Source organism: Cornus florida, unplaced genomic scaffold (genome assembly GCF_030987335.1).
Source record: "Cornus florida cultivar Cherokee Brave unplaced genomic scaffold, ASM3098733v1 CherokeeBrave_3.0.0_Hap2_Chr11, whole genome shotgun sequence".
In the NCBI taxonomy this organism is placed as follows: Eukaryota; Viridiplantae; Streptophyta; class Magnoliopsida; order Cornales; family Cornaceae; genus Cornus; species Cornus florida.
The window spans coordinates 69602041-69620433 of record NW_026775581.1 but is presented as its reverse complement, the minus strand read 5'-3'; the positions used below and the strand labels follow the sequence as shown (position 1 = coordinate 69620433).

Genomic DNA, 18393 nt, shown 5'->3' with positions numbered 1-18393 from the left:
TAAGCCAAAAATCTCATGGAACTTTGGCCTGTCTGGCTATTCGGAAGTGAAAGATGCTTAAGGATTTGGCAGAGATGGGATTGTATTGTTTTGATGACGATGTTGACAGTGAGCCGGCATTCTTGTTTAGTCTTATGGCTTAGCCTACTCTTATTGTACGAGTGATTGAGTCACAGAGACAGGACCCGGATTTAGATGCCATTCACGCTTTGATCTCCAATGGTGAGACAGTGAAAGATTGGGCTTTGTATACAGATGGGGGTCTACGGTTCAGGGGTTTGTTGGTGGTTCCTACTGTTTGTCGTGAGGATGTCTTACGGGAGTTTCACACTTCCCGCTTTGCAATTCATCCAGGTGGTACCAAGATGTATCACAATTTGAGACGTCAGTATTAGTGGAACGGGATGAAAAAAGATGTTGCACAGTTTGTGGCTAGATGCTTTACCTGTCAGCAGGTGAAGGCTGAGCATCAGAGACCAGCCGGTTTGTGGCAACCATTACCTGTAGTGCAATGGAAATGGGAGCATATTGCTATGGATTTTGTGACAGGTCTTCCAAAGTCACGAAGGGGCAATGAGTCCGTATGGGTCATCATTGACAGATTGACCAAAACGGCTCACTTTTTGCCTATTAAGGCAACAGATGATGCAGAAAAGCTTGGTGTTCTTAATGTGAAGGAGATTGTAAGGTTGCATGGAGTTCCAGTAACCATTGTTTCAGATAGGGATGCTAAGTTCACTTCGAAGTTTTGGGAAGGACTTCAAGCAGCGTTTGGCTCAGCGTTGCACCTGAGTACGGCATTCCATCCACAGACTGATGGTCAGTCGGAGCGTACTATCCAGATTTTGGAGGATATGCTTCGGGCATGTGTGCTTGACTTGGGTGGTAGTTGGGAGGATCACCTTCCACTTATTGAATTTGCCTACAACAACAGTTATCAGGCGAGCATTCAGATGGCTCCATTTGAGGCGTTGTATGGTAGACCTTGTAGGTCTCCTGTTTGTTGGACTGAGGTAGGTGAGACAGCCGCCTTAGGACCTGACATTGTACTCGAGACTGCTGAGAAGATTAAGTTGATAAGACAAAGGTCACTTACAACTCAGAGCCGACAGAAGAGTTATGCGGATAAGCGGAGACGGTCGTTATCCTTTGAGGTGGGAGACCACGTTTTTCTTCGGGTTTTTCCATGGAAGGGATTGATGAGATTCGGGAAAAATGGTAAGTTGTCTCCACGATTCATTGGACCATTTGAGATTTTGGACCGTGTAGGAGAGGTTGCCTACAGACTTGCTTTGCCACCACAGTTGGATAGGGTCCACAATGTTTTCCATGTATCGATGTTACGGAAGTACGAGCCAGATCCATCTCACATTTTGAGTTGGGTTGATGTAGACATTGATGAGGATGTTTCCTACGAGGAAGGACCAGTTTAGATTCTTGACACACAACAAAAGGTGTTGAGGAACAAGACGATATCAATGGTGAAAGTCCTTTGGAGACACCACGGAGTCGAGGAGGCTACTTGGGAGCTCGAACAGGAGGTTCGCTCTAAGTATCCAGAGTTGTTTTCTTCTCCAGGTATGTCTTGATTTCGGGGACGAAATCTTTTAAAGTTGGGGAGAATGTAAAGTTTTTGACTTATCTATATATATATTTAGTATAATGACTTTTCAACTGTGGGGCCCACCTGAGATATAAGGGTCATTACAGACCCATTTAATTCCAATTTGCTTTCTCTCTCGGGCAGCTTATATATCTCTCTCTCGCTGCTTCTGTTTTTTTTCTTTTCTTTTTTCTTTTTCAACTTCAATCCTTGATTTCTCTCTCAATTCTTAGCGGATTTAGGTGCCGTTTGAGGCAAAACGACGAGCACGACGAGCTCTACGTGCTAGTACCAGAAATTCCAGCTTTTGGTCCTCTTTGGGAGCTCGAATTTAAGGACCCATTTTAAGGGTTTTGTGCAATCTTGAGGTAGGGGCCCTTAACTCATGATGTTCTTGCTCTTTTGTGAATTATACCTCCTAAATTGTTGAAAAGCATGCTTATTTTTGAATTAATTGTATTAAAGATGATGTAAGTGTTATATGTGAGGTTATGATTAAATGTGTTACTTGAGTTGTATGAGAACATGTTTATTTGACTAATTTCCTTATCTGATAAATTGATTTACCATGCTTATATTGTTGTAAAACTTGCTAGAATGATATCGGATGGCATGTGTAATTTTCCTAGAGTACTTGTAATGTATGCACAATTGTATAATGTGAAAGCCTTCATTTCCATGGCATTAAGAACATGATGTACATGCATACCATGAGACATGATTGGGAAGATTGTTTTTGAAATGAAAATAGGGAGTTTTGGGGAAAAGTATTTTAATGAAAGTGTTTTTGGAAAACCCGGTCGCCGCGGGGGTACCAAAGGGCCGGAGTGTTAATATAGCCTAGAGGGGACTAGGGAGTCGCCCTAGCGTGGTTGAGCTAGCTGGGCCCCATAATGACGCCGCGGGGTTACCAAGGGTCAGGACACTAGCCAATCCTCCTCTCGTGTCGCTGCGGGGTCACCAAAGGGCGGGTTATATTAACAGTTTGAAAGTGATGGATTTTAAATGTGAAAACGGGGAGCGACATCGGCATGCATTCGCATTTCATGGCATTGCATTGTTTGTACTTGAGTTTGATTGGAATGTTGTATTATCCCGATATTGTATGATCCCCATTCTCATTGACCTATTCTATGTTTGGATTCACGGGGACACAAGATGCGTGTCTTAAGTGTCACCTACTGAGCATATAGCTCACCCTGCATACTTATTATTTTTTTCAGGTCATGGCAAAGAAACGGCGGATGACAATCCTCCGCAAACTTGAAAGTTGTTAGAAGGTTGTTTGCTATCTTGTATTTTGACCATTCTATGTATATTCATAGTTGTGGAAATGTAACTAAGTTAGTATTCATGGCCTTGTAATTTAAGAACAAACTTATCTTTTGTTTAATGTAAATGAAACTAATGGAATCATGGTATATATATTTCCATGTAATTGTATCATGTAATGTTGTAAGACATAGACTTTAGATCTTAACCGTGTATTTTGGGACTGTAATTATGATAATTTGGATTAATTGGTGTGTCCATGTTCTACCATAAGAGGAACTATGTTGAGGTGTGATGAATGGGATGCTGGAGTATATTTTTTTGTTTTGTGTAATGGGGCAGGTTGTTGAAGGCCCATTTTTAGGGGAGGTTATGCCGAATTTTTTTTAAAATTTTGGCATCAGCTAGGGTCGTTACAGATAAATTGTCAGGAAATTTGTGTGGATCTATGTTAATTGTGTAATAATAGTTCCCTCCATTTCCATAGTATAAAATGGGTGTGCATTATGCATCCATGGCATTGCGCATGAAGGAAAAAGGGAAAATGTTTTGAAAACAAAAAAAGAGAATTTTGGGAAATAAGTTTTTGATAAAAAGAATTTTGAGAAAACCCGGTCGCTGCGGAGTCACCAACGGGCCGGTAGGTAATGTAGCCTAGAGGGAACTAGGGAGATTGCCCTAGCGTGGTTGAGCTACTTGGGCCCCTCGATAACGCTGCGGAGTCACCAAAGGTTTAGGGACAGTAGCCAATCCTTCTCTCGTTGCTGCGGGGGTACCAAAGGGGGTTACATTAACAGTTTGGAAAGTGACAGATGAATGATTTTGAAAATGGGGAGCGACATGTGTCACGCATTGCATTCCATTGTATTGTATTGTTGATGTTGAGTTTGGATGTGATGTTGTACTTTCCCGACATAGTATGACCCCGATTCCTATTGCTCTATTCTTTGTATGAATTCATGGGGACACAAGAGGTATGTCTTAGGTGCCACCTACTGAGCAATATGCTCACCTCATTTATTTAACTTTTTTTTTTTTTTCAGGAAATGGGAAAGAAGTGGCGGATGAAAATCCTCCACAAGCTTGAAGAAGATTAGGAGTTGTATTTTGTTATCTTTTGTATCTTAGCCCATTTTTTTTGTATAGTCTCAAAACTAAAATGTCGTGTATTCATTTTTGCAAGACAAGGTCATGTATTATAAATCATAACTCTTGTTGATATTTTGAAGGGAAGCAAGACTATGTAAATGCTTAAGTTGAATGGGATGACGATGATGGGCTAACTTGGGGAGATTGTTGATGTTGTGGTATTGGGGAATGTATTATATTTCTTTTGTATTGTGTGTTGGGACAGGTTGGATAAGTCTTGAAAGGCCATCGCATTTTTTTTCATTTGAACAAGTTGTGGTAGGACCCTTTTTAGGGGAGGTCATGTCGAATTTTTTTTTTTTTTTGAATTTGGTATCAGTTTAGGGGCGTTACACCACCTCTGAAATGTCTAAATTACCTGTACACTCTCTTGTTGTCTAACTCTTCTCTCTTTCTTTGTCTGCTTAGTTATATTTCTCCATATACATATATATCTATATGTATGTATATACAGTTTTCGTATTTGATGTGTTTATGGGCAACGAGAATATGGTTACATCGTCTTCCTTCGGATGTGTCTTTATCATTTTAGCTCACTGTACTTCCCTCCAGTAATCCAAATTTATTATACAATGTATTAATGGAATATATTTTCCAATCATTCTCCATCTCAACATGGATTTTCATCCCCATTTTCTTTTTCACAATGTATTCCATACCATGCTCCATCTCCATTTACCTTATTCACCTGGCAACACTAATCCCATAGGAAGATCCTCCCTTGCCTCCTTAGAGTCGCCTAGTCACTATCACCGCCATTTCTACATAGCATTGTATGTCACAGTCGATAGAGGGCAATACCATTCAGCTCACACCCTTGAGTTAAGGACTCTGGCACCACCGCACACACAAAGTGATGAAAAACGTGTAAATACAAGTGAAACTACAAGCACACAACCAGTAGATTGCCTGTCACTACCATCGAAATAAAAAAATGCTCCCCTGTTTTTTCATTTGAGCTTGCCTCCAATGCATTTGATCGCCATTTTAGCTTCTTTTTTTTTATAGGCCTTCCTTTTTCATTTTCACCAGCACTATTTTAAGAATTAGTTACATCTGTGTAAGCGATAAATTTATACAATTGATGCTTTAGAGGTTGGCTGAAATTTTTAAAAAATAAATATATATCAAATATCAATAGTCGGCTTTTGCGTACAAAAACTACATAGAATTTGTTCATACCATCGTGTAACTCACAATTTGCACCCAATAATACACAAACATGCACAAACACACACCCCTCCACTGGGACAAAGACTTCAGGGTCATGATAGACTCCAAGTTTTCTACAGACTCTTAACATGGTGAAATACAAATACAGAAACACCGACGCAGTACCATCAGCATCCAACAGAAATAACTTTTAGCAGAGATCTCACCTTGCCACGGGACTCACTCCAGTCTCCAAATTCATTGGTATCATTGCAATTGAATCATTTGATTGATCTGACTCATGTGGCGCTACCACCATTGCCGCACACTCCTTCAATTCCGTAACAACATAATTCATGGTTGGCCTTCTGGTGGAAATGCGAGATACACAAGCCATTGCTAGTTCTACAGCTTTCCAAACAGAATTAACATCGTAGTCTTCCTGTAAGTTGGGATCAACAATACTTCTAACATCCCCATTTTCAAGCATGGAACTAACCCATTGAATTGTGTGAGTGTTGTCAGGACTTTTGGGTATTGGTGGCTGGCCAGTGATTATCTCCAATATAACAATTCCAAAGCTATAGATATCACTTTTCTCAGTCAACCTATGTGATGTGAAATACCTGTAAAACAAACCTAGTAATCAATTTCATGTAATTAACAATATAATTTACTTCTTCAAACAAATGAATTCAAATTTTTTTTTTTTTTTGTGGGAGGGGGAGGGGAAAATGGAATAATAATACTCACTCCTGGTCAAGGTACCCAGGAGTGCCAGCAACAACTGTTGATACATGTGTGCCAATTTCTGTTGGAAAAACTCTGGACAGTCCAAAATCAGCAAGTTTGGCTTGGAATTTTTCATTTAATAAGATATTGGTAGACTTGATATCTCGGTGGATTATTGGTGGCTTACAACCATGGTGTAGATACTCCAATCCTTCAATTCCAATCAACATTTTTGGGGTAGTTAAATTTATAAGGAAAATAATAAGTAAAAGGGAAAATAAATGGCATTCATCAACTTACTAACCTTGTGCAGCATCTACTGCTATCCGAATCCTCTCTTCCCAACTTAAAACATTTGGATTTCTTTCTGTGTGCACAAATTAGCAATTCAAGCCTTTTTGTTAATGGTATTAGAATAACGTATACTTTTCTTGTCAGAAACTTTTAAGTGTAAATTGTATACCTGATAGGTGACTTTCCAAGTCTCCATTAACCATGTACTCATAGATGATTCCCAAGTTGGTGCCTTCATTGCAGTACCCAACAAGAGAAGTTAAGTTTCTATGATGAACACTCATAAGAAGTTTTGCCTGCAGCATAAAACCACATTTAGTTTAATGCATACATTGATGAACGCAAAATTTCTACTGGAAATGCGACATCTCATTGGATTGCATCCAATAATAGCAATGGTTTGGAAAGCTGTTACTAGAGTTATGCAGTCTACCTCGGTCTGGAATTCCTTATACCCTTGAACTGATGATGAAGAGAGCATCTTTACAGCAACTTGAGTGTCCCCTACATTGCCATGGTAAACTGTTCCAAATCCTCCTTTCCCAATAACCCTTTGGAACTTGTTGGTAATACTCAGGACCTCAGAGTATGTAAACCCTCAATTCTTTACATCAAAGGCCCCATCTTTCTGTTTCCTGACTACTAAGATCATATTGAATTGAAATAGATATAGTTTAATCATTGAAAGTCGGATATTAAGATTCGAAACTCTTGATGTTTAAACTTTGAGAATAATCCCATACCTTGTTTTCTCTTTTCAATGATCCATAAGGCAGACCCTATTGCAATTAAGAGCACAGACAATGCAGTAACAGATGCTACTACCGGAACAACAACCTTGTTCCTTTTCTTTTTGCATGGAATAGACTGACAGGAATTTGTGTTTTCAGTCACTTGATCAGTTGCATCGATACTGTTTTTGATGACAAATGTTAAACTAAGAATCATTGGTAGCTATTAAGGAGTCCTAATGATTGGCAACTTTTAAGCATGGAAATGTTTAATGATTTACCATTTCAAAGAAAAATAAATATGACAGTCAGCTGTGTATTACTTTTAAAAACTTTTGGAGATATATTGGGGGAAAAGTGCAATATTAAATCAAGAATCATCATGTAAAAAGAGCTAACCTCAATAATAGTGATCCATTTTTTGATTTTTCAAGGAGTTCTTCTGGAACTGGACCAGTGAAATTGTTTCCTCTCAAGTTTCTGCCAACGTAGAGCAAACGTGATGGCCTGTTCTGTGCTGTTAAGCTTACAAGTCAAATCACAGAGAAAAGTAACTTACAGGACTGTCAAAGAATCAAGTTGGGATAGAAAACTAGGCACCGGTCCAGTTAGTTTATTGTTCGACAAATCCCTGAATTGAGCAGAAGTATAAGTTTGTCTATAATTTGTTATCTAGAAGAATAAGTTGACATCTTAGTGGCTTTTGTGAGATCATTGTACTTACAAAGATTGTATCACCGTGAGATTGAAAATTTGAGGAGCAATCTCCCCTGTCAGTCCACTTGAGGATAAATTCCTGATTGCAAGTTGAATAATGCTGTGAATATATGGATTTGGATGAAAAAATTAGTATAATTATTTAAAGGCATAAACATACATTGATGTGATCCTAGCGGGATTGAAAACATCATAGCTGCAATTGAGGCCAGCCCACACAAAACCTTCAGGAACACATGGATCCCCCTGCCAGTTCCTTTTCATTCCATATGTTGATTTGATGCCTAGGATAGCAGAAACTAATATTCCAAAAATATGAGAGTTAAAACATGAAGAAGAAAAAAGGAATGCACTATATGAAATGAGATTGAAAATAAAATAAATGTTGGTAATCACTTGCCATCTTCATCATCTGTTTGTGAATGTATAATCTGTTTCAGAGTATAAACCTCCATTGCATTTATGATGGGTAGAAGGGTTGAATTTTTTGTTTTGGTGATTGAAATATTAAACACTTCTAAAGACAGAGGCGCTGTGCTATATACTGTATCTGCTGAAAAATAATCAGGAACTTCTGGATATTTCAACCATCGTGTCCCATTTATATTGATGTAGAATTCTCTGGATTGATTATGTTGCAATACTTCAACTTCAGCAAAGTGCATGTAGATATAAAATTGGTCAGAAGAATTGTTAGGATACCACCAAAAATTCAATGAGTCACTAGCATTTTGTGACGTGATAGCTGTGCTCATGACAGCAGGTGGTACTTGGTAGAAATCGGGAGCTAGAGAGTTCATGGTAGACAAATTTCTTATCATTTTGGGGTTACTGACCAAGGGATAAAACATCAATGGAAAAGGGTTCCATACACGATCATAAGGATCATCTTTGTACCTAAATGAGATATTAGTACCATAGTGAGATTTTTATTCAGTATTTGGAAAAAAAAAAAAAAAAAAAAGGGGGAAAAAGAAAAAAAAATACTTTGTTATGAAAGATGGCGTATACCTGACTAAGTCTTTTGCTGTTGAACCCAAATCCAAACGATCAAAGAGGGACAGTGATCCAGATACAGTTGTATAAATAGAGTTATTCAAAGGCCTTAGCTCTAATGCTGATATGAAAGGTGTTCCGAGACCTTTGTCTTGGAGACAAACATATAAATACTCATCGGTGAGGACATGTATAATCTCACTCCACCAAATATAAGATGAAACAAACAATGACACGCTATCCCATAAATCAGCTCCAAGGTACAAATCGAATGACGGTGGTTTACCTTGGGCATCATAGTTTCCATACATGAACCAGGCCCTTATCAAAAATTTGTTACCTTTCCCTGTTGCAGGTCTTATGGTGTAGCAATTTCTGGTTCCTTCAGGAAAGCCCCTAACAGTCAACAACTGTTGTTGGAGTGAGTTAGTCTTAAATTCGGGAGATATAGACATGCTTACACCAGTGTCTATAAAAGCTGCATCTGAACTATAATGTATTCCGGTTGTCTCATCCGTGTAGCTGGAATCATCGGATATCCCACAATCTAAGCTTATGAAACCTTTGAAAATGAAAGAAAGTCATATGTTTAGTGTAACAAAAATAAATATATCGTATACATATCTCAAGAAAGTGTTTAAAAACCTGAATTATTAGGGACCTGGGCATGAACTGCAAGGACAAAAGTACCAAGGATTAATGCAAAGAAGAAGCATTTTGGCATTTCCATCTTTCTATTCCGAGTCTTCATGCAGAAGAGGCAAGGCTTATAGGAGGTTTGATCTTATATTTATATTCCTACATCCTATGTATATGCTGCTCACGTTGTAATATAATATGATAAGTTAAAGTATGTGAGCTACTCTGTCAACCCTCTTGAACCTATGTAGGATGTTGACATAGGTAACCTTTTATTAATGTGTATACAAGTCAAATGACAAATCATAATGTTTATTTTAAATGTTCAAACCTTATGTAGTCTTGTTCATCATGTTACTTGTAGTTAATATAAGAAAGTACATATGAAAATATTTTTTTCGGAAATGCATATGAAGATCTTACTAATGGCAGAGGAAATTAATGTCTAAACAAATATGATGTGATACACACACATGTACAAGAATGTAAGTGACTATCATGGTGTTGAATCACTCAAATGCAACATTCAAAACAAATAAACTACTCTTTGCCTATGAACCCTGCATGTGGAGAGAGCAGGATTCCAGGAATACTAAAAATTATTTTAAGAATGTTTCTTGGCTATCATCTATTATTTTTAGATGAACATAACATGTATATTTATTAGGGCAATTGCTATAAACCCCCTCAAACTATCAGTAAGCCAGCATATAAACTAAAATTTTCACACAAAAACCCTAAAACTATCACGTTTTGTAGCAAAAAACAATCACATTTTTGAGAAGTTAACGGCTAAGTGGGGCAAGCCAGTCACGTTAGAAGGTAATTTTTATTAAATGAAAAAAATGCCCTTCTAAAGCTCAAAAGACAATGACGCCCTTTTTTTTTTTTTTGTTCCTAGTTGGTACTCACACACATCCAAGAAATTATTTGCACCGGGAATTAATCCTAAGACCTGATGCCAAAGATGGCCTTTTGACCGTTATAAATCCCTAACTCCGAACCTCTCCCTCTCTCAATCTATCTATCTATCTATATATATATGTCCAATACGTATCCAAGCTTCACGGTTTTAGCATGGAAATATCTATCAGTTGCACTGTCTGACAACACAGTGGACGCTTTTGAAACACGTACTAGCACATGTGGTCTCATTAGGCCAAAAAAACCTTCATGCTGTATTCTATGAAACAACTCATTAGCTTCTTCTCCATCATCATTTTGAGCATACCCAGTAATCATAGTGTTCCAAGTCACAAGATTATGAGTTTCCATCCGATCAAAAACACAAGTACCACATATTTAAACAATCACCCTTTTTAGGGTATAGGCTCACCTCCCCTTTGAAGGAGGTGAGGTTATACCATTAGGTTAATGGCGCATTGGTTAAATGATCACATTATAAATGCATATCAATTACAAACCCGACAACAAATATATCCATATCAAAAGCAAATTTTATTGCACCACAGTGCACTTACTGATCTAGCAATGAGTAAAATTGTTTGCAAACAATTTCCAATCAGAACAATTATTTATCAAATAATAAAACAAACCACAAGCTTCTCAATGCAAACCCATTTGCTAGTACCTTGCAATCATCGAATTTCATGAGTCAGCATCTCGTTTAAGCATTTCATCAAACACCTGACGAGCTTCAATTATGCAGTCACGCACCCAGTACATTATTATCGACCCACTTGCAACAAAGAACTGTTGCATTAACCAATTCTTGACAACCATGCAATGCAAGCTTGTTCCAAAACTAGAACAAGAAGTTAAACACTGTCCCGAAACTTGTTCCACCTGCATCAAACAACTGTTGCATGAACCCATTCCTGACAATCAGAACTTGGATAATAAATGAAATGAGGTTGTTTTAATTATGGAATTTATTTATTTTTTTCATGGCAAAAAAATCACACACCAATTTGTTTTTATGGAAACTCAACCCTGGCCTTAAAAGTAGGAGAGATACCACGTAGACTACATTGCCTTTAAAATAGTATTCTATCAAGAATATTTTGCCTAGTTTTTAGGAGGTAAAGTGTAATTAGGGGATTATTTGTTAATCATTGATAATTCGAGGGCTTTATTGCAGTTAATCCTATTTATTATATGTATATTTGTAAACTATTGTACTAAGAATTTGACTCTCCTCTGAGGTTGACACCTTGGCACGGATTTGGTTGCAGAAGTATTAAAGAAATCAAAGGAATGTCAAATTAATCCTTAATTTGTTTGGTGATAGCAAGATTAATGGGTCAAACTCTGAGAATTTGGTTCCTTTTGTAAAATATAGTACCCTAATAAGTTTTTTTCGTCATTCAAGATTATAATTAAAGAATCACAATGATTATAACAACCCCTTTTTTTTTTTTTTTTTTTTTTTTTTTTTTTTTTTTGGGTATAGACAGCTAGGATTTTTGACTTTTAAGAATCTTTGTTATTTTACAAATAATAATTCCAAAATACTTGCAAACAATGAATTGATTATTGTCCGATTGTAGTGAAAATATTAGCAAATTCTATTGGTTGTATTGTTGAAACATTAAAGACAATTGCACATTTTCATTTTGTATTTGGCAAGGCACTTTATATATATATATATATATATTTGAGCATTTAAAAATGAGTTGTGACATAGTCGAAAAATTCGCCTCAGCTACATTTATGAAAAAAGAAAATTACAAATAAGTAAAAAAATAAAATAGTGAATATGTCCGATTGTCAGACCAATTATCATTTTCTATTGTGGATTGAATTTGGTGACCTCCTTAGCTTTCTTTTTAAAGTTGGGACTGCAAACAGATCATCCGTGGCCTTTCCTGCTGAAGAGAAATGCACATTAGTTTTTCAGAATTATAAAGAATACATATCAATCTGCCTAGCTTGTTCATTGATCACATATGCTTAATGCTTTGTCTGCAAACTTTTGATTTTAGTCTGTAATTAAAATATATTACTTGATATTAGTTTGTATCAGTTCTATCAGTTCTTGTTCCTCATAAGATTGGTGTAGATTTCTTAAGAATTTTAGTTTAGTTGTATCTGTTCAGTTGAGATATGCCTTTGTTTAAATTACTTGTGACTTCCATTTGAATTTGCATTGACATTAACATCAGAATAATTTCATGTTGTGACATTCATGTGAATTGCATTGATGTAAAAGTAGAACATTAGTGGTAAATAAAGTCAAAAAAGAAAAGAAAAAGGGAGTAAGCAAGGAGTGGAATTTGCATTGGCATCAAGTAGAACATTAGGGGGAAGAAAGTAAAAAAAATAAAAATAAAATAAAAAAATCAAGAAGTGGGTATGTAGGGTTGTGTTAATAAATAAGTGTAGTGATGTTGTTCGAGTGTTAAAGGGTTAGGTTTTAAGTGCCCCCATCCTATGATTTTAGGTTTGAATTCACTTCCCATTTATTTTCACCAATTACTAACTCTCCTTGTCAGATAATAAATAAATAAAACTAATTGGGAGAAATATTATATTTAATTAATTTTTTTTTTTTTTTTGGTTTTTTTTAAATGTTAAGAAATTTCAATCCACTTTCCCATCTTAATTTGAAATTTTCACTTTCTTAGGTCTCTATCATCCTAAACTTCAATATTTTCAGAGTTTTCAAATCAACCATTTTCCATTTCCTCTTTTGGTTGGGACTCGAAAAAAAAAAAAAAAAAAAAGAGTTAGAAAGTGAAGTGAATGCCTGTAAACTATTAGGGTCCGTTTGGCATGTGCTTTGTTTTTGGCGTTTTGTTTTTAGTTAAAACGGAAACAGTGTTTTTGCTGTAGGAGTGTTTTGGAAAAAATTTGGAAGCTCGTTTGGAAACGATGTTTTGCTGTGGAAATGTCGAAAGCAAAAACATGCAAAACATGTTTGGTAAGTCATGCGTTTCAAAATTTTTGAAAACAAAATATGTTTGGTCAGTCCAACTGTTGTAAAAAAAAAAAAAAACAGAAATAAAAAAACATGTTTGGTTATCCTTGTTTTTTATTTGTTTTTATAAATTTTATGTATATTTATAAATAGTTATCATATTTTTAATAAATATGGAGAAATTTGAACCCACAAACATATATATATATATATAAATTTTTTCAATAACCTATTTACAAGTTGTTTGCAATAACTCACCTCAATTTTATTATCATTATACATGTATAGTCCAACACAACATTAAAAATAAAAATATTTCTAGTCACATTTTACTATACTACATGAGAATCAACATTTGTAAAAAAAATTAGCAATAACCTATTTACAAGTTCTTTGCAATAACCTGCTTCAATTTTATTATCCTGTTACCTGTATAGTCCAACACAACATTAAAATAAAAACAAACCCAACTGAAAGCATAATTGAAATAGAGTGTATACCATTTACAAGTCTTTAAATATTCAACCAACAAATTAAACAAGTTTAAGTTGTACATAAAATGTTTGGAACAAAGCATTAACAATACATAGTTGTCAGTAAAAATTGATAAGAAGTTCATAAAGTGGATGACAATGGCAACGACACATCATCTTCATAACAGCACATGTGGCCTTTAAGAGAACATCAACACACTTCATATCTGCAATAATAGCATTTAAGTTGAATTATATATCTGCAAAAATGATTTATATTACATATATATATTATAAGCTTACAATAGCAACAAATATATGACATATAAAAGAAAAAATATACCATCACTTTCAGAAGGATCAAAAGTGCTAAAGAGAATTCCAAATTCGATCAGCAATAGTATTACGCAACTGATCCATTTCTCGAAGCTGAGCCGAAGGCACATGCTCAACAATCTCATCATCTTCACCATCACTTTGAGGAGGATCGTTACTATCAAATAAATTATCAGGCTGATGCTGATTTCTGATGAAATTGTGTAATGTGCAACAAGCCATTACAATCAATACTTGTGTTGAAAACTTATAAGGAGGCATTGCCCTCAAAATAGCGAATTTCATCTTCAACAACCCAAAGCATCGCTCAATTATATTTCTCAAAGATGAATGCCTATGATTGAACACTTCCTCCCGACCACGAGGTTGTCTAGTCCTACGATATTCCTGAAAGTGGTAAGTATGACCTCGAAATGGGGCCAAATAACCAGGCTTGTTGGCATATCCTGAGTCCACCAAATAATACTTACCTGCCATGTTTAAAATACATAAAGATATATACAGTAAGATAAACTAACCATATATTAAGTGAATTTGTAAGATAATATTACCTGCTGGTGGAGCTGGAAAGTTCATTGCCTCATTCTCAATACACTCCTTTAGGATTCTCGAATCATTAGCGGAGCCTTCCCACCCAGCTAGCACATATGTGAACCTCATGTCAAAGTCACATACAGCCATTACATTTTATATGGTATAACCCTTTCTACCACGAAATGGAAGTTGTGTACTTGTTGGCAGAGTTGCAGGAATGTGGGTTCCATCTATAGCTCCCACGCAATTCTTAAAGTAAGGGAAAAACCTAGAAGACTCTCTAATCTTATTCGGAATCACAGAAAAATCAGGAGGGGCAATGATATGGGTGCCCAACTGACATACTACATGTAACACAGCATGGAAGTGTCTGGAAATGGTTTCAGTGGAGTGCTGAAATCTCTCAGCTACAACACGATTCCTTTGATTATGAGATAAAGTGAGCAAAAAGATTGCCACTTGTTCATAAACAGTTAAAAATTTAGAATCTTTCAGCCCTATACCTTTCAGGGAACTACACAATATTCTAAAAACTTCAGGATACATCCTAAAATTTTCATAACATCTTTCTCTGTGGCCGTTTAAAATCTCCATAACATACGTTTCCCCTTGTAAAATGGAATCCCTACAACTCCTCTTTTGATAGAAGTTTTACTCTTCTAAAAGAGTAGCAAATATTAAGACACTCTCATTGTCCTCCTCATCGTCATAAAATTGAATTATTCTTCTTATATGGTTCCACATATCCATTGCCCTATTTAAAGATTTAATAGAAGCAAAGCATTTAAGTTAATAAGCAAAACAATTAAATAATAAACAAAATATTTAAATAATAAACAAAGCATTTGAGTTAATAAGCTTAACATTTAAGTAATAAATAAAATATTTAAGTTAATAAGCAAAACATTTAACTTAATAAGAAAAACATTTAAATAATAGCAGTACAGTCATCCAAGAAATAAAAGTATTTAGTTATTACAGTCATCCAAATGTGAGATAGTAATAAGTTAAACAAACAACAAAACACAATCATCCATAAAGAAAGACTCAAACATTTAGTGCCCAACCAATTCTTATCTCCTCAGGAGAACTGAGAAAAAATTTCTGCCACTTCTCAGAATCATGTAACAACTTCGATACCTTAGCAAATTGGGCCATCTCAATTCCAGGTATTTTTTGTAAAAGGAGCATGCAGGCTTCAAACATTTCATCATCTTTATCCTTTTTAGAGGGAGAGAGAAATTCATCATCTCCTTTCTCACATGAAGATACACGAGTAGAAGTAGAAGATGCTTTAATTGCTTTCTCTATTGCAGCTTCCATTCTCTTAGTTCTCCTCGCAGAATTCTCATCCATGCCTGACAAGAGTGCAGCCATACTGGGAGATAAACTATCTCTTTTGGCTTTCTTACTTTTACGTAAAGGTGGGGGACTGACATGACAACCCTCTTCCTCATCATCGTCATCATTGGGAGTGGGCAAAATGATTGTGGGGGGTGCTGTAGTGGAGGGGTGGGCATGCATTCCTGTTGCATATGTGTCCCCAAATATAGTCGACATCTTGTCAAAATGCTTATATCCATGTCTACGAAACTTATTTGTACCCTTAATAACCTACAAAATTTTGTTACAATATTAACCTCATAACAAATAATATACGATATTTTATTATTTATTTAGGACTAATAATTAAATTACTAACCTTGCTCAACCTGCCCCATCTCTCTTCCTCAACTATAACCATACCCGTCTCATGGTTATATCCCACGCCAGTCTCCGATAACAATTTCTTAAACTCGATATAAATTGTCCTCAATTGGTTAAACTTATTCCGAAGTTGGGTTTTGTCAAATATTATCCCTGTTTGAACCTTCATTTCTTTTACCATAGTAGTCCAACCTTTTGGATTAAATGTTGTGTCAGTACGATTGCCAGCCCTAACTTGTTCCTCCATAATATTACAGAATTTTTCAGTAAGTGAGTCATCCCATAACACTTTTCCATCTTTCGTAACTTCAGCCACCCCTTCTTCTTCAATTGTCAGATATTTACCACATTGTTCCACATTCTCAACATTGATATCCATCTAACAGATTAATAACAACACTATAATTAATAACAACAAAAATAATATATATTACTTCAATAACTCATACTATTACTTCAATAACTCAAAGCCATATAAGTTCAAGCATCTCATGAGTTAAAAGTAATTCAATTGGGGATGGAACTTGAGAAAAATAGAAGAGAAAAATAGATCTCTAGCAGCAATTCAAGCATCTAATGAGTTAAAAGTAAAACAATTGGGGATGGAAATGTGAATTAGGGCACGAACCCTTGAATTGGACCAATTATATATATATATATATATATATATATATATATATATATATATATATATATATTCCCTTTCGTTTACTTCAACATTTTATTACTCAGTTTTCAACATTATTTTCTTCACAGCCAAATGGTAAAGAATTACTGTGAACAAATGGTGGTTCAAAAAGATGTTGACAGATGCAGCTCCACAAGTTGCGGCGAGAAAAGGGAATAGAATTGATACAGTGTACAATCAGTTCTAAGTTTGTAACTTAGAAGTTATAACGACCATTATATTCACTAGGCCATTTTTTGGGCTCTCTGGTCCTCTAGAGTGATGCAACATATAGGACCCACCTTTCCACTATCTCACCCATTAATCACTCAGTTAATTTTTATTTATTTATTTATTTATTATTATTATTATATATGTTAAAAAAAAAAAACCCCACATGCACACTCACTTTCTTCCTATTTAAACTTCAATCCTCACTCCTTCTATTTTAAAAATCGAGAAAGTATTACTAAATTACGGTACTGCCTCTCCTCTCTACCACCACTACATTTGTTAATTTTTCGTAATTCATACCACATTCAAGAAATTTGAACCAAGCTCAAACCAACCCGTGTGTCTATATATATATATATTTCCCCCTCTTTCTAAGACAATTTTTTAATGCATAAGCAGTAAGATATATAATGAATGAAGATATGCAATAAAATAGGGTGAATATTGGGACATGATTTTAACCATCCAATAAGCCAAACAAGTGCACAACTACCACATTACCGATCATCCATTGACCCAAATGGCCCAGCATTATCACTCATTCTTTTCCAAATGGGAGGTTGGGAGTTTGAACCTCGGTGGAGGTAGTAGGATGTGTACATATTTGCTTAAAAAAAAAAAAGTCATTCATTGACCCAAGTCACAACGCTCCAGTAACATCAACCTGCATCACCACTATCTACCCAAAATCCAACACCACTCTTGTGCCACATCCAATTCAACTTAAAATCAACATATCTACCAAAATAAACACCATTAAAAACCTCCTCTTTTTTTTCTTTTTCCTTTTTGTTCCTTTTTCTTTTCTATTGCACTTTCTGGACTACTTATTATAGGATGATTTTTTAACTTTACAGAAAGGGAAACACTACAAACGTCAATGACACAATGTTGTTGTTGTTGTTTTTTATTTATACAAGTCTGTGTTGTTGTTACAAGAGATTACAGCTAAATTGCAGAATAAAACCTTCCACTCAAGTTGTGCAATGTACTAGACTTATGACTCTAAATTTTACCATTGTCCTGTCAAAATTATGCAAATTTATAAAAAGTTGTAAATGAACACAGAAGATGTGACCAGTATAATGAGAAAGATAAATTAATTAACATAAAATTACAGACACTGTGTTGTTTCTATCACTGTTAACAAGAGAACCTTCACAAAAATAGACTGGACGCAATACAAGTAGGCAAATTAGCCTTAGAAATTGAGAATCAACCATGTGGGTTGAATGAGGGCCTGTTTGGGAGATGTTTTGACGAAGTAAGAATACAGT

The 18393-nt window shown here is 35.6% G+C and overlaps 2 protein-coding genes, 3 long non-coding RNA genes and 1 pseudogene across 5 annotated transcripts; 1 reads left to right on the top strand and 5 right to left on the bottom strand.

Annotated features, from left to right (window-relative positions):
• Positions 1-1697: 1697 nt before the first annotated feature.
• LOC132286870 (uncharacterized) lies at positions 1698-4213 on the top strand. Its single transcript, XR_009472874.1, has 3 exons — positions 1698-1971; positions 2827-2883; positions 3919-4213. It is a non-coding gene; the product is annotated as an uncharacterized LOC132286870 (long non-coding RNA).
• Positions 4214-5172: 959 nt separating this feature from the next.
• Positions 5173-10560, bottom strand: LOC132281248 (putative leucine-rich repeat receptor-like serine/threonine-protein kinase At2g19230; annotated as a pseudogene).
• LOC132284320 (uncharacterized) lies at positions 7339-7741 on the bottom strand. Its single transcript, XR_009472247.1, has 3 exons — positions 7658-7741; positions 7493-7564; positions 7339-7413 (listed from the first exon to the last, which is right to left on the bottom strand). It is a non-coding gene; the product is annotated as an uncharacterized LOC132284320 (long non-coding RNA).
• Positions 10561-13620: 3060 nt separating the features above from the next.
• Positions 13621-14138, bottom strand: LOC132285031 (uncharacterized). Its single transcript, XR_009472419.1, has 2 exons — positions 13982-14138; positions 13621-13865 (listed from the first exon to the last, which is right to left on the bottom strand). It is a non-coding gene; the product is annotated as an uncharacterized LOC132285031 (long non-coding RNA).
• An 8-nt stretch (positions 14139-14146) lies between these two features.
• Positions 14147-15102, bottom strand: LOC132281247 (uncharacterized). The gene is made up of 4 exons (XM_059782971.1): positions 14706-15102; positions 14526-14612; positions 14209-14444; positions 14147-14164 (listed from the first exon to the last, which is right to left on the bottom strand). Exons 1-4 carry the CDS (start codon positions 15100-15102, stop codon positions 14147-14149), a joined length of 738 nt encoding a protein of 245 aa, XP_059638954.1.
• Positions 15103-15420: 318 nt separating this feature from the next.
• On the bottom strand, positions 15421-16355 carry LOC132285731 (uncharacterized). The gene is made up of 2 exons (XM_059787924.1): positions 16211-16355; positions 15421-16122 (listed from the first exon to the last, which is right to left on the bottom strand). The coding sequence occupies exons 1-2, from the start codon at positions 16250-16252 to the stop codon at positions 15556-15558; spliced, it is 609 nt and encodes a 202-aa protein (XP_059643907.1). The 5' UTR covers positions 16253-16355; the 3' UTR covers positions 15421-15555.
• Positions 16356-18393: the final 2038 nt, after the last annotated feature.